The sequence below is a fragment of the Arachis ipaensis genome, chromosome B6, assembly GCF_059453495.1.
Source record: "Arachis ipaensis isolate K30076 ecotype BB chromosome B6, ASM5945349v1, whole genome shotgun sequence".
In the NCBI taxonomy this organism is placed as follows: domain Eukaryota; kingdom Viridiplantae; phylum Streptophyta; class Magnoliopsida; order Fabales; family Fabaceae; genus Arachis; species Arachis ipaensis.
Genome location: NC_142441.1, coordinates 130,867,842 through 130,891,707, shown reverse-complemented (window position 1 = coordinate 130,891,707; position 23,866 = coordinate 130,867,842). Strand labels below are relative to the sequence as shown.

General features: G+C 36.9%; 1 protein-coding gene and 1 non-coding gene across 2 annotated transcripts; one reads left to right on the top strand and one right to left on the bottom strand.

The window, feature by feature from the left end:
- The first annotated feature begins 6,125 nt into the window (after positions 1–6,125).
- On the top strand, positions 6,126–6,233 carry LOC148562748 (small nucleolar RNA R71). Its single transcript, XR_015886559.1, has one exon. It is a non-coding gene; the product is annotated as a small nucleolar RNA R71 (small nucleolar RNA).
- Positions 6,234–14,990: 8,757 nt separating this feature from the next.
- LOC107604878 (cytochrome b-c1 complex subunit Rieske-4, mitochondrial) lies at positions 14,991–18,019 on the bottom strand. Its single transcript, XM_088490009.1, has 2 exons — positions 17,671–18,019; positions 14,991–15,959 (listed from the first exon to the last, which is right to left on the bottom strand). The coding sequence occupies exons 1-2, from the start codon at positions 17,831–17,833 to the stop codon at positions 15,319–15,321; spliced, it is 804 nt and encodes a 267-aa protein (XP_088346135.1). The 5' UTR covers positions 17,834–18,019; the 3' UTR covers positions 14,991–15,318.
- Between the last annotated feature and the right edge of the window lie 5,847 nt (positions 18,020–23,866).

The window sequence follows — 23,866 nt, the reverse complement described above, 5'->3', positions numbered from 1 at the left end:
GATGTGTGAGGATAACTTGTATGGAGATGATGATGTTATGGAGTTTTGAAATGAGGAATGTGTGAATTTGATAATCATTGTTGGTATTTAAGGATTATGATGCTTGATGTTGGGAATATGACTTATTGTTGTTGATATGGTTGATGATTGATAATGATTAGTGATCTTGTGGTATATTGAAGGTGAGTGTTGAGATTGTTGATAAATGATGTGAATTATGATGAGTTGATAAATCATGAATGTTGAAATTGGTAAAGGTGGTGTGAGAGATTGAAAATTGAAAGGATATGGGATTGATTTTGATGTTCGGTAATGATTGAATTAGGATTTTAGAAAGTGTTGCTGGAGGATTGATTTTGGTATCACATGATTGAGATTTGATGGCTGGGAATGGTATAAAATGATATAAAGGGTAGGTTATGATAGAAAGTAGAGTTTGAAGTGGTTTTGGTTTGGTTTGTGGTATGCGAAATTGTTACTCAGAGGTTGTAAAATTTGTTGTTCGTTCTCTACCTGGCAATGGCGCCAATAACTGGTGCACAATACCATGGTCCAAACATAACTTCACAACTTCGCACAACTAACCAGCAAGTGCACTGGGTCGTCCAAGTAATAAAACCTTACGTGAGTAAGGGTCGATCCCACGGAGATTGTTGGTATGAAGCAAGCTATGGTCACCTTGTAAATCTCAGTCAGGCGGATATCAAATGGTTATGGAGTTTTCGAAAATAAATAATAAATAAATAGAAAATAAAGATAGAAACACTTATGTAATTCATTGGTGGGAATTTCAGATAAGCGTATAGAGATACTTTCGTTCTTCTGAACTTCTGCTTTCTTGCTGTCTTTATCCAATCAGTCTTACTCCTTGCCATGGCAAGCTTTCTGTAAGGGCATCACCGTTGTCAATGGCTACATCCCATCCTCTCTGTGAAAATGGTCCAAATGCTCTGTCACGGCATGGCTAATCATCTGGAGGTTCTCGATCATACTGGAATAGGATTTACTATCCTTTTGCGTCTGTCACTACGCCCAACACTCGCGAGTTTGAAGTTCGTCACAGCCATCCCTTCCCAGATCCTACTCGGAATACCACAGACAAGGTTTAGACTTTCCGGATCTCAGGAATGGCCATCCATGGGTTCTAACTTATACCACGAAGATACTAATAACTCGGACTCGGTCCCCTGTATTAGATATCTAAGAGATACTCATTCTAGCTTGGTTGCATGTAGAACAGAAGTGTTTGTCAGGCACGCGTTCATAAGTGAGAATGATGATGAGCGTCACATAATCATCACATTCATCATGTTCTTGAGTGCGAATGGATATCTTAGAAGCGGAATAAGTTGAATTGAATAGAAAATAGTAGTACTTTGCATTAAATCATGAGGAACGGCAGAGCTCCACACCTTAATCTATGGAGTGTAGAAACTCTACCGTTGAAAATACATAAGTGATGAAGGTTCAGGCATGGCCGAGAGGCCAGCCCCCAAACGTGATCAATATGATCCAAAGTTGAACTAAAAATCATAAGATGTCTAAAAGACTAGTAAAACGTTCTATTTATACTAGACTAGCTACTAGGGTTTACAGAAGTAAGTAATTGATGCATAAATCCACTTCCGGGGCCCACTTGGTGTGTGCTTGGGCTGAGCTTGAAGTTTACACGTGGAGAGGTCATTCTTGGAGTTGAACGCCAGTTTGTAACGTGTTTTTAGCGTTCAACTCTGGTTCGTGACGTGTTTCTGGCGTTTAACTCCAGACTGCAGCGTAGAACTGGAGTTCAACGCATTTTTGCGTCATCTAAACTCGGCCAAAGTATGGACTATTATATATTGCTGGAAAGCCCTGGATGTCTACTTTCCAACACAATTGGAAGCGCGCCATTTTGAGTTCTGTAGCTCCAGAAAATCCACTTTGAGTGCAGGGAGGTCAGAATCCAACAGCATCAGCAGTCCTTCTTCAACCTCTGAATCTGATTTTTGCTCAAGTCCCTCAATTTCAGCCAGAAAATACCTGAAATCATAGAAAAACACACAAACTCATAGTAAAGTCCAGAAATGTGAATTTAACATAAAAACTAATAAAAACATCCCTAAAAGTAACTAGATCCTACTAAAAACATACTAAAAACAATGCCAAAAAGCGTATACATTATCCGCTCATCACAACACCACACTTAAATTGTTGCTTGTCCCCAAGCAACTGAAAATCAAATAGGATAAAAAGAAGAGAATATACTATAAATTCTAAAATATCAATGAAACATAGCTCCAATCAGATGAGCGGGACTTGTACCTTTTTGCCTCTTGAATAGTTTTGGCATCTCACTTTATCCATTGAGGTTTGGAATGATTGGCATCTATAGGAACTCAGAGTTCAGATAGTGTTATTGATTCTCCTAGTTCAGTATGTTGATTCTTGAATACAGCTACTTTATGAGTCTTGACCGTGGCCCTAAGCACTTTGTTTTCCAGTATTACCACCGGATACATAAATGCCACAGACACATAACTGGGTGAACCTTTTCAGATTGTGACTCAGCTTTGTTAAAGTCCCCAATTAGAGGTGTCCAAGGTTCTTAAGCACACTCTTTTTTTGCTTTGGACCTTGACTTTAACCGCTCAGTCTCAAGTTTTCACTTGACACCTTCACGCCACAAGCACATGGTTAGGGACAGCTTGGTTTAGCCGCTTAGGCCAGGATTTTATTCCTTTAGGCCCTCCTATCCACTGATGCTCAAAGCCTTGGGATCCTTTTTATTTACCCTTGCCTTTTGGTTTTAAGGGTTATTGGCTTTTTGCTCTTGCCTTTTGGTTTTAAGAGCTTTTGGCTTTTTCTGCTTGCTTCTTCTTTTTCTATTTTTTTTTTGCCATTTTTTTTCTTTTTTTTTTTCTGCAAGCTTTTGTATTCACTGCTTTTTCTTGCTTCAAGAATTAATTTTTATGATTTTTCAGATTATCAAATAACATTTCTCCTTATCATCATTCTTTCAAGAGCCAACATATTTAACATTTATGAACAACAACTTCAAAAGACATATGCACTGTTCAGACATTCATTCAGAAAACAAGAAGCATTGTCACCACATCAATATAATTAAACTAAGTTCAAGGATAAATTTAAAACTCATGTACTTCTTGTTCTTTTGAATTAAAACAGTTTTCATTTAAGAGAGGTGATGGATTCATAGGACATTCATAACTTTAAGACAAAGTTACTAAATACTAATGATCATGTAATAAGACACAAACATGGATAAGCACTTAACATAAAGAAAATGAAAAACAGAGAATGTAAGAACAAGGAATGAGTCCACCTTAGTGATGGTGGCGTTTTCTCCTTGAGGAACCAATGATGTCCTTGAGCTCTTCTATGTCTCTTCCTTGTCTTTGTTGCTCCACCCTCATTGCTTTTTGATCTTCTCTAATTTCATGAAGGATGATCGAGTGCTCTTGATGTTCCACCCTTAGTTGCTCCCAATAATTGTGTGGAGGAAAATGTATCCCCTGAAGTATCTCAGCGATCTCTTGATTTGCAGTCAAATGTTCTACCACTGAGCTATAGATCCTTGATGGAAGCTTTTGTCTTCTCTTTTCTCTTTCTAGAGGTTTCTCTGGCCTTAGGTGCCATCAATAGTTATGGAAAAACAAAAAAGCTATGCTTTTACCACACCAAACTTAGAATATTGCTCGCCCTCGAGCAAAAGAAGAAAGAATAGTAGAAGAAGAAGAAGATATGGAGGTGAGTTGATGGTTTGAATTTGAGTGGGTGGGTGTAGGTGGGTTGTATGATGGTTTTAGGGGAGTAATGGATATGAGTGGTGAAGGGTTCTTGGGAAAGGGTGATATAGGATTATGAGGAGGTAAGGTGAGTGGAGGTATGTGGGGATCCTGTGGGGTCCACAGATCCTGAGGTGTCAAGGATTTGCATCCCTGCACCAATTAGGTATGTAAAACACCTTTGCATGCAATTCTGGCGTTTAAACGCCGAATTGATGCTTGTTCTGGGCGTTCAGCGCCCATATGCAGCATATTTCTAGCGTTGAACGCCAGCCAGATGCTTGTTTCTGGCGTTCAGCGCCAGCTTTTCCTCAGTGTGCATTTCTGGCGTCTGAACGCCAGGATGCTGCTTGTTTCTGGCGTTCAACGCCAGATCCATGCTCTGTTCTGGCATTGAACGCCAGCCAGATGCTCCTTACTGGCGTTTAAATGCCAGTAAGATCCTCCTCCAGGGTGTGATTTTTCTTCTGCTGTTTTTGATTCCGTTTTCAATTTTTATATTTATTTTGTGACTCCACATGATCATGAACCTAATAAAACATGAAATAACAATAAAAATAAAAATAAAATTAGATAAATAAAAATTGGGTTGCCTCCCAACAAGCGCTTCTTTAATGTCAATAGCTTGACAGTGGGCTCTCATGGAGCCTCACAGATGTTCAGAGCATTGTTGAGACTTCCCAACACCAAACTTAGAGTTTGGATATGGGAGTTCAACACCAAACTTAGAGTTTGGTTGTGGCCTCCCAACACCAAACTTAGAGTTTGACTGTGGGGGCTCTGGTTGACTCTGCAGTGGGAGAAGCTTACTGTGCCTCTTTTCCATGTTTACAGAAGAATAATCTTGAGTTGTAAACACAAGGGAGTCCCCATTCAATTGAAGGACTAATTCACCTCTGTTAACATCTATCACAGCTCTTGCTGTGGCTAGGAAGGGTCTTCCAAGGATGATGGATTCATCCTCATCCTTCCCAATATCTAGGATTATGAAATCAGCAGGGATGTAAAGGCCTGCAACCTTTACTAACATGTCCTCTACTTGTCTATAAGCCTGTTTTCTGAAATTGTCTGCCATATCTAATGAGATTTTAGCAGCTTGTACCTCAAAGATTTCTAGTTTCTCCATTACAGAGAGTGGCATGAGGTTTATTCCTGACCCAAGGTCACATAGAGCCTTCTCAAAGGTCATGGTGCCTATGGTACAAGGTATTAGGAACTTTTCAGGATCCTGTTTCTTCTGAGGCAATCTCAGTTGATCCAATGCATTTAGTTCATTGGTGAACAGGGGAGGTTCATCTCCCCAAGTCTCATTACCAAATAAATTGGCATTCAGCTTCATGATTGCACCAAGGAACTTGGCAACTTGCTCTTCAGTAACATCCTCATTCTCTTCAGAAGAAGAATACTCATCAGAGCTCATGAAGGGCGTAAGGAGGTTCAATGGAATCTCTATGGTCTCTAGATGAGCCCCAGAGTCCTTTGGTTCCTCAGAGGGAAACTCCTTATTGATCACTGGACGTCTCAGAAGGTCTTCCTTTTGGGATTCACGTCCTTCCCCTCTCTTGTGGGTTCGGCCATGATGGTCAATTCAATGGCCTTGCACTCTCCTTTTGGATTTTTTTCTGTATTACTTGGGAGAGCACTAGGAGGGGTTTCAGTGATCTTCTTACTCAGCTGGCCCACTTGTGCCTCCAAATTTCTAATGGAGGACCTTGTTTCATTCATGAAACTCACAGTGGCCTTAGATAGATCAGAGACTAAGTTTGCTAAATTAGAGGTATTTTGTTCAGAGTTCTCTGTCTGTTGCTGAGTGGATGATGGAAAAGGCTTGCTATTGCTAAACCTGTTTCTTCCACCATTATTAAATCCTTGTTGAGGCTTTTGTTGATCCTTCCATGAGAGATTTGGATGATTTCTCCATGAGGGATTATAAGTGTTTCCATAAGGTTCACCCATGTAATTCACCTCTGCTATTGCAGGGTTCTCAGGATCATAAGCTTCTTCTTCAGAAGATGCCTCTTGAGTACTGTTGGATGCAGCTTGCATTCCATTCAGACTCTGAGAAATCATATTGATTTGCTGAGTCAATATTTTATTCTGAGCCAATATAGCATTCAGAGTATCAATTTCAAGAACTCCCTTCTTCTGAGGCGTCCCATTACTCACAGGATTCCTCTCAGAAGTGTACATGAACTGGTTGTTAGCAACCATGTCAATGAGTTCTTGAGCTTCTGTAGGCGTTTTCTTTAGGTGAATGGATCCACCTGCAGAAGTATCCAATGACATCTTAGCTAATTCAGACAGACCATCATAGAATATATCCAGGATGGTCCATTCTGAAAGCATGTCAGAAGGACACTTTTTGGTCAGTTCCTTGTATCTCTCCCAAGCTTCATAGAGGGATTCACCTTCTTTCTGTCTGAAGGTTTGAACATCCACTCTAAGCTTACTCAGCTTTTGAGGAGGAAAGAACTTGGCTAAGAAAGCCTTGACCAGCTTATCCCAAGAGTTCAGGCTATCTTTAGGTTGAGAATCCAACCATATTCTAGCTCTGTCTCTCACAGCAAAAGGGAAAAGCATGAGCCTGTAGACTTCAGGATCTACTCCATTAGTCTTAACAGTATCACATATCTGCAAGAATTCAGTTAAGAACTGAAAAGGATCTTCAGATGGATGTCCATGAAACTTGCAGTTTTGTTGCATCAAAGAAACTAATTGAGGTTTCAGCTCAAAGTTGTTTGCTCCAATGGTAGGGATGGAGATGCTTCTTCCATGTAAATTGGAATTAGGTGCAGTAAAGTCACCAAGCATCCTCCTTGCATTATTATTATTTTTGGCTGCCATCTCCTCTTCTTGTTCGAAAATTCCTGTAAGGTTGTCTCTGGATTGTTGTATTTTAACTTCTCTTAGTTTCCTTTTCAGAGTCCTTTCAGGTTCAGGATCTGCTTCAACAAAAATGTTCTTGTCCTTGCTCCTGCTCATATGACAAAAAAGGGAATAACAAACAAAATATGGAATCCTCTATGTCACAGTATAGAGATTCCTTTGGGTGAGTAGAAGAAAAGAAGAATAAGAATGTAGAAGAGAAGAATTCGAACTCAGAGGAGAAGAAGGGGTTCGAATTTTTTTGGTGAAGAGAAGTGTTAGTAGATGAATAAATAAATAGAAGGAGATGAGGGAGAGGAAATTTCGAAAATTGATTTTGAAAAATAGTTAATGATTTTCGAAAATTAAAGGAAAATTGAAATTAAAATTAAAATTTAAACAATTAATTTATTAAAAAGAATTTTTGAAAAAAAGGGAGGTATTTTCGAAAATTAGAGAGGGATAGTTAGTTAGGTAGTTTTGAAAGAGATAAGAAACAAACAAAAGGTTAATTAGTTAGTTGAAACAAATTTTGAAAATCAATTTTTAAAAGATAAGAAGTTAGAAAAGATATTTTAAAATTAAATTTTTGAAAAAGATATGATTTTGAAAAAGATAAGATAAAAAGATATTTTTGAAAAGATATGATTGAAATTAGTTTTGAAAAAGATTTGATTTTTAAAATCACAATTAATGACTTGATTCACAAGAAATCACAAGATATGATTCTAAAACTTAAAGTTTGAATCTTTCTTAATAAGCAAGTAACAAACTTGAAATTTTTGAATCCAAACATTAATTGTTGATGATATTTTCGAAAATATGATATAAAATTAAGAAAAAGATTTTTGAAAAATATTTTTAAAATTTTTGAAAATAAATAAGAAAAATGAAAAAGATTTAATTTTTTGAAAAAGATTTTGAAAAAGATAAGATTTTTAAATTGAAAATTTGATTTGACTCATAAGAAACAACTAAATTTTAAAAAGTTTTGAAAAAGTCAACTCAAATTTTCGAAAATTTATGAGTGAAAAAGGGAAAGATTTTTTTTTTAATTTTTTTAATTTTTAATGATGAAAGACAAAAACATGAAAAAGACTCAATGCATGAAAATTTTGGTCAAAACATGTGATGCATGCAAGAACACTATGAATGTCAAGATGAACACCAAGAACACTTTGAATGTCAAGATGAACACCAAGACTTAAATATTTTTCATGTATAGACACTATGAATGCAAGAATGCATATGAAAAACACCATACAACACAAAACAATATAATATGAAGATCAATCAAGAAGGGTTATCAAGAATAACTTGAAGATCATGATGAATGCAATGCATGAATGCAATTTTCGAAAAATGCAAGATGAGTATGCAATTGACACCAAACTTAAAATTTGACTCAAGACTCAAACAAGAAACACAAAATATTTTTGGTTTTTATGATTTTATGATTTTTTTGTATTTTTCGAAAGTTATTTAAAAAAGAAAAATAAGGATTCCAAAATTTTTAATATGAATTCCAGGAATCTTGCACTCTTAGTCTAAAGCTCCAATCTGAGGGTTAGACATGGCTTAATAGCCAGCCAAGCTTTAGCATGTAACTCAGATATACTGCTCATTAGTTATCAAATTAACTTGCCTCTATGCTGATGGTTTGGAAGCCTTAGTCCAAAAGATTTTAGACATGGCTTTACAGCCAGCCAGGCTTCAACATGCTTCATGAAACACTAGAATTCATTATTAAAAATTCTGAAGAAAAATGTAATTTTATTTTTTTGAAAACATTTATTTTGGGAAAAACGAAAAAGAGGAAAAAATTTTTGAAAACTTTTTGAAAATAAAATAAGAAGAAAATTACCTAATCTGAGCAACAAGATGAACCGTCAGTTGTTCAAACTCGAACAATCCCCGGCAACAGCGCCAAAAACTTGGTATGCGAAATTGTTACTCAGAGGTTGTAAAATTTGTTGTTCGTTCTCTACCTGGCAATGGCGCTAATAACTGGTGCACAATACCATGGTCCAAACATAACTTCACAACTTCGCACAACTAACCAGCAAGTGCACTTGGTTGTCCAAGTAATAAAACCTTACGTGAGTAAGGGTCGATCCCACGGAGATTGTTGGTATGAAGCAAGCTATGGTCACCTTGTAAATCTCAGTCAGGCGGATATCAAATGGTTATGGAGTTTTCGAAAATAAATAATAAATAAATAGAAAATAAAGATAGAAACACTTATGTAATTCATTGGTGGGAATTTCAGATAAGCGTATAGAGATACTTTCGTTCTTCTGAACTTCTGCTTTCTTGCTGTCTTTATCCAATCAGTCTTACTCCTTGCCATGGCAAGCTTTCTGTAAGGGCATCACTGTTGTCAATGGCTACATCCCATCCTCTCTGTGAAAATGGTCCAAATGCTCTGTCACGGCATGGCTAATCATCTGGAGGTTCTCGATCATACTGGAATAGGATTTACTATCCTTTTGCGTCTGTCACTACGCCCAACACTCGCAAGTTTGAAGTTCGTCACAGCCATCCCTTCCCAGATCCTACTCGGAATACCACAGACAAGGTTTAGACTTTTTGGATCTCAGGAATGGCCATCCATGGGTTCTAACTTATACCACGAAGATACTAATAACTCGGACTCGGTCCCCTGTATTAGATATCTAAGAGATACTCATTCTAGCTTAGTTGCATGTAGAACGGAAGTGTTTGTCAGGCACGCGTTCATAAGTGAGAATGATGATGAGCGTTACATAATCAACACATTCATCATGTTCTTGAGTGCGAATGGATATCTTAGAAGCGGAATAAATTGAATTGAATAGAAAATAGTAGTACTTTGCATTAAATCATGAGGAACAGCAGAGCTCCACACCTTAATCTATGGAGTGTAAAAACTCTACCATTGAAAATACATAAGTGATGAAGGTTCAGGCATGGCCGAGAGGCCAGCCCCCAAACGTGATCAATATGATCCAAAGTTGAACTAAAAATCATAAGATGTCTAAAAGACTAGTAAAAAGTTCTATTTATACTAGACTAGCTACTAAGGTTTACAGAAGTAAGTAATTGATGCATAAATCCACTTCCGGGGCCCACTTGGTGTGTGCTTGGGCTGAGCTTGAATTTTACACGTTGAGAGGTCATTCTTGGAGTTGAACGCCAGTTTGTAACGTGTTTCTGGCGTTCAACTCTGGTTTGTGACGTGTTTCTGGCGTTTAACTCTAGACTGCAGCGTAGAACTGGCGTTCAACGCCCTTTTGCGTCATCTAAACTCGGCCAAAGTATGAACTATTATATATTGCTGGAAAGCCCTGGATGTCTACTTTCCAATGCAATTGGAAGCGCTCCATTTTGAGTTCTGTAGCTCCAGAAAATCCACTTTGAGTGCAGGGAGGTCAGAATCCAACAACATCAGCAGTCCTTCTTCAACCTCTGAATCTGATTTTTGCTCAAGTCCCTCAATTTCAGCCAAAAAATACCTGAAATCACAGAAAAACACACAAACTCATAGTAAAGTCCAGAAATGTGCATTTAACATAAAAACTAATAAAAGCATCCCTAAAAGTAACTAGATCCTACTAAAAACATACTAAAAACAATGCCAAAAAGCGTATAAATTATCTGCTCATCAGTTTGGTTGGAAATGTTGGTAATGTTGAGGTTTTGAGACTTTTGTTAAAAGTGGATTTTTGGTGAACTTTGTTTGATCATAACTTTTGACTCAGTTTTCAAAATTGATTGAGATTTGTTTGAAATTAAAGCTTATTGAAAACCCTTTAATTTGATATAAAGTTTGTAAAATTTGGAATTTTGTAGAGGGAGTTATGATCATTCAAAGTTGGTGTTAAAAATCTGAAATTTTGCAAAGTTGCAGAATTTTATAATTTTTGATATGTGTGCACGCACAGCCTTGTGCGTACGCACAGGCAGGAAAGGGCTCTCTGCTTGCAGCGTTAGCACAGCTTGTGCGCGTGCACATCAATGAAGAATTGCGCCCTGTGCGTACGCACAGCCCTGTGCGCACGCACAAGTCGGGAAGGGTCGTCTGTTGGGGGCGCTAGCACACTCTGTGCGAGTGAACAGATTTTACAAATTTTAGTACCTGTGCGCATGCACACCCCTGTGCGTACGCACACGCCTTGATTCTCAAATTTTAACTTTGTTTTCAACTATTTCACCTTCCCAACAAGGTTGTAAGCTTCTATAACACCATTTTAAGGCTTGTAGGCTTAATTTTGAGTATGATAATATGAGAGATAACCTAAGGGTTTTAGTTGATGATTATTATGAAAAATTAGAAAACGGAAGTTTAGGTTTCGGGTGTAATGAGGATGGTTTGATGGCTTGTGAAGGTAGATGGGTATGTGAACTGAGAAACTGATAGACTAATAAGTCCGGAGTGGAATGGCTTATGATGAACTTTAGAAATATGAATGTTGAGAGTGTGTCAGGCACTATATCCTTAGAATGTTGAGAGTTGATAATTGGAAGTGATTTGAGATGAGAAATGATGATGATTAGAGATTGATGGACTTGTGGATGTGGAAAGTGTGTCAGGCACTATATCCTCGGAATGATAGTGTTTGAAAGAGAGTGGGCCAGGCACTATATCCTTGGAATGATTTGTGATGAGTTATGTGTAATTGTTGTTTTCATTTTCTGCCGCAAGAGTGGGCCAGGCACTATATCCTCGAAACGGTAGTGTGCCAGGCACTATATCCTCGGAATAAGAGCGGGTCAGGCGCTATATCCTCGGAAGTGGCAGAAAGGCGACATCCAAAAGGATGTGTCGGGTTGGCATTTATAGACCGACAAGTGATATCACGAGCCAATAGGATAGACATTCATCATATGCATTTCCTATGTGCTTGTTTGCTTTGATTACTTGAGCCTGCCTAATTGTATAATATGCCTACTTGCTTCTTGAATTACTTGTTATATATTTGAATATTACTTGTATTTTCCTTGCTTGTATTATCTGTGTTTGTCTGGTGCTGAGGAGGGTAAGTAGGCGGTGGCAATGGGATCGCAGAGAGGATTGGTTGGTGAAGGCTGTGGGACAGCGGTGTTGGTTAGAATAGAAATTTCTTAAGATAGATTACCTAGTTTATTTATGTTAAGGTTTATATAACTATGCTTATCCATTTTAGTATGCTTTAAGATTGAATCTTGTGATGGATATGGAGCTTAGGATTGCCTTTGGCGTCCCGAGATCTTATATCCTACATCAGTAGGCACTGTTACCATACTGAGAACCTCCGGTCCTCATACCATATTTCTGTTGTATTTTTCATATGCAGGTCGCAACCCACCACGGTGAGTTGTCTGGTTGGTGACAGGAGCGGAAGATCCGGATATCTTTTTGAGTCTTTTTGACTTATTTTGTATATGTCTCTCACTTTTGTATTTTGCCTTGCCTAGAGGCTTGTGTATTGAGAGAACAAAACTTGTATAAGTTGTTTTTACTGTCTGATTTGGTATACTTGTATATGGCTAGCCAGCTTAAACTCCGCGAGCCGTGGCTAGTTTCTTATGATATTATATACTTATCTTTTGTTATAATGTATCTGTTTCTTATGTTTTAAGTTAGAAGCTTCGTTAGTACGTTTCGCACTTTTCAAATCCAAAATTTGAGCTATATCCTTCATCGGGCTTCTCGATTATATTATTCTTTCTATATAAATATTATGTATGAGCTTAGAACTGTCGTAATCTCTGATTAACCTTTGTTTTATGACGCGAGGTAAAGTTTAGGCTAATTAGGGTGTTACAACAAGCAAGAGGTGAACTATTATCGAAAGATAAAGGTTGTTTTGTAGTTTGACAAGAAATGTAATCAAAAGACTCATTATTATTAACTGATCCTAATACTTTCTTAGACACGAGAGGACGCAATTTTCCTAATAAACTGTTAGCAGGACGACGATACCATAAGTGAAGTGTGGATGGAGGAGAAATAGCACAGAGGTTTGTGGTAGAGGAAACATGAAGATTCCTAAGTTCAAATAGTCTTTTGACCTTATATCTAGTCCTAATAATTTGTCCCGTCTCCTGCACACAAAAACTAGAAATAGAAAAGTTAACATCAAAATCAAGTTCAACTAATTGACCCACAAAGATAAGATTGAAATTCAATTTAAAAATGAAATGAGTATAAGGTAGGTGAAGGTTAGAATGTGAGATAGATCCTTTATGATTCACATACATAAGAGATCCATCGGCAGTATGAATAAATGGTGTGGCGGTAATGGTAGATAAAAAGGAGAAAACATGATGCATAGGTGACATATGATTGAAACAACCAGAATTAAAGTACCATTTAGAGTTACCTGGAGGAGTGGACAGAGCAACAGAAGTATTACAAGAGTATGAGAGAAGTTGTTTAAGAAAAAACTCAATATCGGGTAGAGAAACAGAAGATGGACTACCAAAGGTAGATTGGGTAGATACATTAGAGGCGGCAGCTGCAGTAACAGGCACAGACTTTGGAGCGCTGAAGCGAGGATGATACCTGTTTTGATTTGGAAGAGGTGGACGGGTAGGACAAGTAGTTATCAAATGACCCAATAGAGAGCAGAAGATCCATGTGGCTCCCAGTCAGCAACATGATGTGGCATGGGTCAACAAGGTTGATCGATCAACATATAGATTCAAGCGGGTCGTGAGTGGAACCAGTTGGGTCTAGATATGTGCATAAACAAAATTCTTTGATCTGGACCGTTGATCTTTGAATTTGAGATGGATGGTCCAGATTGAATCTGAAAATCCGATTGAAGATAGATGGGGCAGCAAACTTCTTGGTGGAGCAGCGATCTTTGAACGGCACATGATGACACATCTAGTCTCCGACGACGGTGATGTTGAGTCTATTGAACTCACAACAAAGAGGTGAACACAATGGTATGTGAAAATTTCTGAAAAACGTTGGGAAGATGACAAAAAAAGACCAAGAAAACATTGCAGTGAGAATGATGATGAAGGTTCAACAGTTTCATCAACAGAAAATATGGTGAGGGGTGAGGGCACGTGAGGCAACGAATTCACAAGGTGCTTTATTCGTACAACTCAGAACGACATAGAGAATCTTTTAGGATGGTTTGTGATCTAATACAACAATAGAAAGTGACAAAAAAAATAGAAGAAAAAATTGCTGCCACAAACTAAAAAAAAAAAAAAAAACTCTAGATACCAAGTTAGGAACACATATATTGAAAGAAATCTATTTTCTGAGTTGCTTGTTAAATGATACACATATATACTGATAATCAAACTACAATCATCACTAACAACTCAACTAAATACACCTAATTTACTAACCCTCCAGTATTCCAACTATATTTAACCTAATCCACTAATATTATATTCTAATAGTTTCAACCCCTCACTTATATTGTCAATGGAACGAAACTACCATTCCTATGAAATTATAATAATACAAAATAAACTGAACAAAGTCATAATCCTTGTTAGATATAAATGATCATAAAATCAATATCGTGCAAACAGAATAAAACATACGTTCTTGTCAAACTAATAACAAAAATAATGCAAGCAGAATAAAATATCCGTCCTTGCTAATCATCATCAATCATAATCAAAATACATACTTGGGGACTAATATCCATTCAATCACTATCCATCATAAATCAAAATGTATTATATCTATTCAAAACCTCTTTTCTTAATCAAAACACTACAGGGCTAATCATCAACAATATCATTTAGATCGCCTCACAATCATCACATCCTCCCACTTCAAATCGCAAAACACTTGCTCTACAGTTCAGGTTGGACCGGCGGAAGTCTCTTAAACGACTTCCTAGACTCAAAGTAAAAAAGTATTTTGAATTGTCCCAAACTTGCCAAAATAGTTTTCTTCCATGTATATAAGATGCTAACCATCCAACATACCTTCACATATGCTGTCACCCACACAGGACGTACTCTTCTATCATGACCCTTCACGGACCTGGAACTTTTTTGTACATACGCATAGACTTGTCTAATTTATTCCTAATCTCTATAATATAAATAGTATATAATATATTACTATTTATTAAAACAAAAAATTGATCTCAAATGTTTTATGTAACTAAAGAAAAATTTAAATAACTAAAAAATTCAATAACATCTCATTATATTATTACAATTTATCCCAAAAATACTTATATCTTCATGTCAAAAAATAAAAAATAGTGTGTCCATATCCCATGTCCCTGCTTCATAGCATATAATCATGTTACGGAGGAAAAACAAAAAACACGTTATATATATATATATATAAAGCTAACTGAACCACTCACCTCAAAAGTCATTACTATCCAGTGACTAGAAGAACTCGATTCACATTGATTAAATTCCTTAAATTTTACTGCTTCAGCAGAATCTTATTTCTAGATCATCTAAAAGTATCACTGCTATAAATTATACAATACACCTGAAGTCATCAACTAATGAAAGCCTATGACAAGCAAAAATCCAGGTGATTATTGATATAGGTCACGCCAAACACAGAAAGTTAAATTTCTGAGCTGCATAAACACTTGCTAAACAAACCAAATAAGTACTCGAGAGCAAGAATGTCCGTGCCGCGTTTCGACATTATCGAAAAAAATAATTGTAAACAGGTGCAGTAGGTATTATCCAGCGACTTTCAACCAATTAGCAACTTGTTCTCTTCCAAAAAGGTATAAGTTGGCACCTCCAGATTGTATGGCGCTGGTCCCTTCCTAATTCGGCCAGAAATATCGTAATGTGAACCATGACAGGGGCAAAACCAACCACCAAAGTCACCAGCATTCGGCAAGGGAATACAACCCAAATGTGTGCAAACCCCAATCACAATGAGCCACTCAGGGTTCTTGACTCTCTCCGCATCCTGCTGGGGATCGCGAAGAGATCCAATGTCAACGCTGTTTGCCAGCTTAATATCATCCTCTGTTCTGCGCCTGATGAACACGGGCTTTCCACGCCATTTAACAGTCACAGTGGTGCCTGGCTCAATGCTGGAGAGATCAACTTCAAGTGAAGCCAGAGCAAGAACATCCTTACTGGCCGACATACTGAGAACAAACTTGAGGATAAGGAGACGGACCAGAGAGGCATAGACAAATCTACCACCTGTTAGGACAAAGTAAGCAAATGCCCTCTTGCTTGGGTCACCAGGAGGATATCGTTCATGATTGTGTTCATCGTATACAATCTTAGCGGAAGGGTTTTTGACAGCAGCAACAGTTGCTGGAATTTCAGGAATAATGTTTTCGTTTGTATGGACTGGCAATCCAGTAGCAAAACCTGGGTACAAATTGAAAATAAATTAACGAGTAACATTAAGTTGGCTAAGACGTTAATAAACCAAACCCTGGAAAATAAAACGAAGGCAACCCAAATGTGATGGATACAACATACTGCTAAATGGTCTCCATAACCATATCAGCACGACGGCACCGGGTATTGTCCTTGCTGGTACTTGTATATAAATGCCCAAAATTCACTTACTTTTATAGCACAATTAAAAATCAACATACACACAATTAAAAGCCACAATGCTCAGTAAAACAACAAACAAGTACAAAATATTTACCAATCAATCTCAAATAAGCTTCACTAATGACTTTCTTTCTTTCTTCTTTTCTTTTCTTCCTATTTTTCTTTTTTAAATGTTTTGTCGTTGAATAACACACTTTCGTTATGAATTATTGAACCAGTTCCAGGGAAACCTAACTTATGATTAATAGAACTCTTGAATAAACTACTACTTGTGAACCATTGCACTAGTGATATAAGAGGGGCAAATCATAGGATGGCAGACAATTTGGTTATCAACTATTGAACTAGTTCCGAAGAAATATTGAACTCTTGATTAAACAATCTCTTGAGAAATATTGAACTAGTGACATAGGAGGAATAAATCAAAGAATGGCACAAACAAATACCTTACATCATACACACATAACAATCATGAAGATAATCAAGCTTTGTGACCTGTCAAATATACTTTGGTATGTATTCAAATAAACAGCTTAATATTTTATTTTTAATTTTTTGTGAAAGGGTAGGCTTTTTATCCCTAGAAGCTGGAATCAAAAGCACAAACAGTTATTAGCAATGGAATTTACTAGTTATTATCAGCACAACTAGATGTATGCAAATAGTTTAGGAGTAATTTGTTTGAAATTGTAGTTCATATCGATGCTAGTATCGATTTCAGAAGGAAAGCTCCCCACATGGTATGTTTTACACTTTCATAATTTTTCATTGGTAATGCAATCTCTTGTACACGTTATATTTTTACTATAATCCAAAGTCTACAATGAAGCATAACCTGTTATACTTCAGAACAACAGCATGCTAGGCTTGTGTGTGTCTGCTCTCAATAAAACACTCTTGAAAAGCTTTTGGTTACAAGATATTTTGAACACAACATGATAGACTGATAGTTCAAATGCTCATTCGATTTGAATTCTATTGACAGCTGGTAACTTCTGACTATCAAACGAAAAATGACGATAATACAAACGCAAGATATTTCACGTGTCACGATCAAAATTCAAAATTCCAAAAGAAGGAAGATAAGAGAATTATTCTAACGCCATCTTTTATCCTTCTGTTCTTTGTTCTTCGGGCACAACATAGCACTAGTAGAAGAACACCATCATCAACAATCACTAACATTCTCAAAATCCCACACAAATATTCGACTGCAAAAAAAAAAAAAAAAAAAAAAAAAAAAAAAAAACTCGCAATAGATGAACTTCGAATCTGGATACCAACCAAGGAAGAGTTAAATGATTTGCGCAAAGCAACTACCAATACTACGATATGGCGAATAATAATAAAATCAGGTTGGCGCATAAGCACCGAAACATACCGAACAGACAAAAGCATCAAATCAAGGGCACGGGGCAGAAATAATCACAAATCAATTTGTTTGGTCTCTTTTGATTTGGAGCTGAAACAAAAATGTATATGGAAAGGGAAAGGGAAAGAGGGAGAAAACCCTAACCTCGGAATGGGAGAAAGAATTTGGGTTGGGGAGCGGATCCGCGATCGTGGGACTCATAGTGAGGGGCGATGGGGTTCCGAGAGACAAAAGCAGAGGTAGCATGGTTAGCTCTCCATGAAGACGAAGACAGAGGAGAAAACCTCTTTGCTGCAACCCTCAACATCTTCTTCGTGCTCTTCTTGTTTTTTTTTTTTTTTTCACTGCTTTCCTCCTCCTCACTTTTGTTTTTTATTTGCTCCCTCTGTTCTGTGGAACGCCATGTGTCCCGATGCTCTGGGTTTTTTTTTTTTTTTTTTGGGTCAAATATGCCTTGCCGCCTTGGGAATTAATCAGTTAACAAGGTCGGCTTGCTTGTTTGTTTTGGTCCAAATTGTTGAGATAATCTGTTTCTTAATTTCCTCTCAGCCACGTCGTTTGTCATTGGGCCTTTAAATCAATTCAAAGGTACATAGCGGGTGACAAACGGGCTAGTTCTCCCATTTTACAAAAACTTTATTATTTAGCAGGCTGGTTCGTTCCATCTCCTCTAACAAAGCGATTCCGAATTTCATTTCCGTCTTGTTTATTGGTGGGTGGGTAGATTAAGCCTGTCAATTTTTTTTTAATTTTTATTTTATTTTATTAATAAATCATTAAATATTACACTATATATATAACATAATTTTATAATTATTTTAATAAAATTATAATTTTTAAAAATATAAATAAATTATAATTTTTAAATTCATAAATATTAAAGTCTCTATAATTCTAAATATGTAATAAATATAATTATCAGCCAAATTTTTTGAAACAAAATAATAAAATTAACATTGTAAAAAATAAAATAAATATTGTCCAAAATATATAATTAAACATCTTAAAGTCTCAAGATGGGGTGTGGAAAACGGACCTGAATGTCCTTAGAAGGGAAGCTGAATCCTTCTATAAATGCCTATTCTGCCAGAAATTTTAAATAGGCTTCAGTCTGATCATTGTCCTATCCTAGTACGCTGTACAGGTCGTCCCCAACCGAAAAAGAATAGACCTTTTCGGTTTATTGCAGCTTGGGCAACTCATCCGGGGTACAGAGATATTGTGAACTAGTCATGGTGGCTACAGAGAGATGCATGGCAAGCTTTCAGAAGTGCAGAAGAACTCTTTGGAGTTTAATTCTAAAGTGTTCGGCAACATTTTCGTTAGGAAATGCAAATTGGAGAGACGGATCAATTTCCTTCAGAAGCAACTTGAAGTAATGGAAGATTTGTCTATGCGGCAAAAAGAAAAACAGCTGATTGAGGAATTTAATAACACGCTTGTGCAGGAGGAACTTCTATGGTTTCAAAAATCCAGAAAGCAGTGGGTAAAATTTGGGGATAGAAATACCAAGTTCTTTCATGTCCATACTCTTGTGTGGAGAAAGCATAATAAGATTCATGGTCTCTTTCTTCAAGATGGGGTGTGGAAAACGGACCCGGATGTCCTTAGAAGGGAAGCTGAATCCTTCTATAAATACCTATTCTGCCAGTCGGAGGATGTAGACTTAGGTTGTCTTGGTGATGTGCCGCTGCCTTCCCTGAATGATGAAGCCTGTTGTAGCCTCACAGCGCCAGTTACTCTGGAAGAAGTTAAGTCGGCTGTTTTCAGTATGCATTCTTTTAAGGCGTCGGGCCCTGATGGGTTTCAGGCTTTCTTCTTTAAAGAATACTGGAAGATTGTTGGTTTTGATGTTTGGACTATGGTTCGTCATGTGTTCTCTGGTTTGGATATGGATCCAAGGATGATGGAAACTCTTGTGGTTCTTATTCCGAAGGTAGAAAACCCGATTTCCATGAAGGATTTCCGACCAATTAGTCTCTGTAATGTGGTTTACAAAGTTATAACGAAGGTCCTGGTCAATAGACTTCGTCCCCATCTCAAAGAGATTATTGGGCCCCTTCAAGGAGGGTTTATCCCGGGGAGAGGAACCCCAGACAACATCATTGTAGCACAAGAGGTTCTCCATTTCATGAAGAAGACAAAGTCAAAGAAAGGCACCCCGGCCTTTAAGATTGATTTAGAGAAAGCGTACGATAGAGTGGATTGGGGATTTCTGAAACAAACCCTGGTGAGTTTTGGCTTTCCTCCTCCGACAGTCAATCTGATTATGCGTTGTGTCACTGCTTCCTCACTGTCTATCCTCTGGAATGGGGATAGATTAAATAGCTTTACTCCGAGCAGGAGTCTTAGGCAAGGAGATCCTATATTACCGTATCTGTTTGTGTTGTGTATGGAGAGATTGTCCTGTTCTGTTAATCAGCAAGTTGATAAGGGCTTGTGGAAGCCGGTTGCGGTTTCTAGAGGGGGTCCAAGAATTTCTCATTTGATGTTTGCCGATGATTTGCTTCTTTTCTGTAAAGCTGAAAAATAGCAAGTTCAAACTGTAATGGTAGCTTTGGAAAATTTCTGCAGAGCCTCTGGAATGAAGGTTAATGTGGAAAAATCTAAAGCGCTATGCTCCAGGAATGTTTCAGCAACAAGAAAAGAGATTTTCACTGGAGTCTCCTCCATCAGATTCGTCCAGAACTTGGGCAAGTATTTAGGGGTGAACCTTAATCACTCTCGGGTGACACGCGCAACTTTCAACGATGTTTTGGACAAGATTCGGGGAAGGCTAGCCAGCTGGGAAGGGAGATTGCTTAATAAGGCAGGCAGACTCTGTTTGCTCAACTCGGTAGTGACTGCGATTCCTACTTATCGCATGCAAGTATCTCTCTTCCCTAAAGGGGTAACTAATAAGATAGAATCCATGATGCGAAACTTTCTATGGACGGGTCAAGCTGATGGTAGAGGCCTGAATCTAGTTAACTGGAAAGTGTTGGTCACTCCTAAGAAGTTTGGAGGTCTGGGAATTAAAGATCCTTTTTGTGCCAATATTGCTCTTCTTGGAAAACTAGTTTGGCAACTTTTTCACCATCCCGACAAGCTATGGGTTCAACTGTTGACAGAGAAATACCATTCTTCTAAGGATGATTGTTTTAGTCGGTCTCGAGGAAGGGGATCTTATGTTTGGAAGAGTATATGTCGAGCTTGGGATATCCTGAAGGAAGGTTTTAGTTGGTGCATTGGGGATTTGGAACAGAACTTTTGGTTTTCTAAATGGAGAAGAGAGGGGCAACTGTGTCAGGAGATGGATTATGTTCACATTTCTGATTCGGATCTCAGGATCTTGGACCTTTGGTCATCTGGACAGTGGAACCTTGAGAATATCTATTCTCCTCTGAATCAGTCTCTGCAGAGCAACATTAACTCTTACAACCCAGATGTTCAAGCTGGTTCAGAGGTCGGTTGGTGTTGGACTGGTGCGGCCTCAAAGGTTTATGATGCTCATAGTGGTTATTTGTGGCTCAGTAAGAAGATGTTTAGTTGGGAGGATAGGGGTAATTGGCTTTGGCTTTGGCGTCAACATGTTCCGGAAAAGCACAAATTTTTGGCCTGGCTATATCTTCGGGAGGCTCTTCCTACTGCTGCATTTCGTTTTAGGAGGGGCATTTCGCACACGGATAGCTGTCCACGATGTTTCTCAGGTCAAGAATCGGTTTTACATTGTATTCGGGATTGTCCAAAAGCCCAACTTGTTTGGCAAGCTTTAGGGATCTCCGATCAACCAGTGGATTTGATGAGTTGGTTCTTACATAATAGCAAACAGCGCCCCTTTAGATTCTTTTCTGATCTCTGGTGGATTTGGTGTTCGAGAAATAAGGAGATCTTTCATTCTCACGAGCATTGGACCACAGACAAGGTGATTGGTATGGCTTTGTCCTTAGAAAAAGAGCTCCGAAATATTTTTGAGTTGCAACGACTATCTATCCCCTCAACCATTAGTGGCTCTTGGATTCCCCCCTCAGTGGGTACCTTTAAGATTAATTGTGATGCTAGCTATCCTGACAGTGGTGCTCGAGTTGGTTTTGCTTGTGTTAGCAGAGATTGGAAGGGAATGTGGCAACGAGGCTGTCTGGGAACAATTGAGAGTCGTAGCATTTTGCAAGGAGAGTTGTTTGCTATTTGGAGAGGCTTTCTTTTAGCATGGGACTCGGGACAAAGAGACATTATATGTGAGACAGACTGTGTGGAGGCTTTTACTATTGTTAATAATTTACAAAATTGCTCTGGGTTTATTGATCCTTTGGTGTTAAAAATCCGAGATATCATGTCTTGGAAATGGCGTGCTGATCTTCGGTTGATCTTGAGAGATGCAAATACAGTAGCAGACATCATGGCAAAGACTGCAATGAGGACTATTTCTCCCCAAGTGGAGCTTCCATTGCCTTGGAAGGAGTTTGAGAGTAGTATTCATTGGGACTGTCTTTCTTAAGCAGTTTCTTGTTTTTTTTTCTTTCTTAGTTTTTGTTTATTTTCTTTTAAGTCACCAAAAAAAAACATCTTAAAGTCTCTAATCAATCAAATATAGAATATAATTTAAATTATAACTTAGAACATCTTTAATTATCATCTTTAATTACAAAAGAAAATAATAACAGATCCACCAGAAAAATCCGCCAAAATACACAGATTAGACAAAATTAGACAAACTTTTTAATTATGGCGGTTTTAAATTTTTAGTCTATTTCACATTTTTTATCAAGTTACGTGCATTTTGGCCCGTTTGCCCCTTATATACAAGGATAACTGATTGTGCTGATTTCTAATTTCCTATAAATCCAAACCCGGAAAAAAATAATTTGGTCCTATAAAAACCTTAAGAAAAGGTAAACCACTAGCCAACCTGAATTAGTGTAATTAATTCACTAGACCGTTAGACAAGTGTCAGAGATTGTGACAATAAAAAATAAAAAAACATAAAAAACTACATATTTTAATTTTTAAAAATTGATGCATTCAAAATTAAAAATTATATGATTATCAAATATTACATATTTAAAATGAGAAAATATAGTGAATCTGCTTTTAATTAGTTAATATTAGTCAATTTTTTAATTTAAAAAATTTTTATTTTTTGAAAACCTTAATATTAATAATTTAAAGTTTAAAATTAATAGTTTATGATTTAGGTCTAGAATTTAAAATAAATAAAATATTTTTTAATAAATTAATTAATGTTTGTTAGAAAAAGTTGGCAAGCATTACTCGTAGAATTTAATAAAAGAAAATTTTATTTATTTATTTGTTTCTAAAAAATTATGTGAATTCTCACAATTTTAAAATTTTTTTCGAAATAAAAAAGTGATAAATACTTAAATAGTCTTTTATTTTACCATCTGCCCAGAAAAATAGGTGTCTATAATACATGATTTGTGACACACTCCTTTTTTTCTTTTTCCCTTTTTTCTTCTTGTTTTATGAAAAAAAGAATTATCCAACTTTTTTACTAATTTTAGACTTTTTACCTTTTTTATCATTCACTTTTTCCCTTATTTTTCAATTTTCTCTTCCCATATAATTTTAAATGTAGGGTCAATTTAGATAAATAATTTAATTAAATTTAAAAAAAAAATTAAAACATAAAAACTTATATTAGGCTCCTTTTTTGTAATCTATTTTATTTTTGTCCAGTAACAGAACCATGTTATAAAAAAAGAGTCAATGATCCCCCAAATTAATAAGTTGTATATATAAGTCTCTAATTTTTTAATTTAATCCCTTTCTAATTTTTATTTTTTTTTCTTCTTAACTTATATTTTTTATGTTGGCCCTCTCAAAAAAATTTCTAACTCCACCACTATTTCTGTCATTGTTATCAAGGTAACCAACCATCTCCCCTCCTTCATAGCTAACACCTTTTTCATTTTTCCAAATTCTGTCAAAATGTCATTTCTGAAACTACTTTTCGCACCATTGTTATTACTGCCATTATTATCAATGCTTTCTCTGTCTTGAGAACATGAATTTGTGTCTACAATGAAAGATAAAAAAAAGAGTAAGATTCAACAGTCCTCTTTTTTCTCTCTCTTATAGTTCATTTGTATTTGTTGTCTTTTTATTTTTAAAAAAAATTTTCATGGCCTAAAATACTAGTCAAGAAGTGGTTTAATATAAAAAATAATAGAGAAAAAGATAAATAGGTCCCTGACCTTTTGTCTTGCGGACATTTTTGTCCCTGACAATTGAAAAATACTTTTAAATTTCTGACCTTCACAAAACTTGGACGGATCAATCCCTCCGTCCAAATGCCTCCGTCAGGGACTGATCCGTCCAAATGCCTTCGTTAGGGACTGAT

Coding starts and splice junctions, on each gene's coding strand:
- LOC107604878 (XM_088490009.1), bottom strand. CDS start 17,833: ATGTTGAGGGTTGCAGCAAAGAGGTTTTCTCCTCTGTCTTCGTCTTCA. Junction 15,960..17,670: donor ATTCTTTCTCCCATTCCGAG/GTTAGGGTTTTC, acceptor ATTTGTACCCAG/GTTTTGCTACTGGATTGCCA.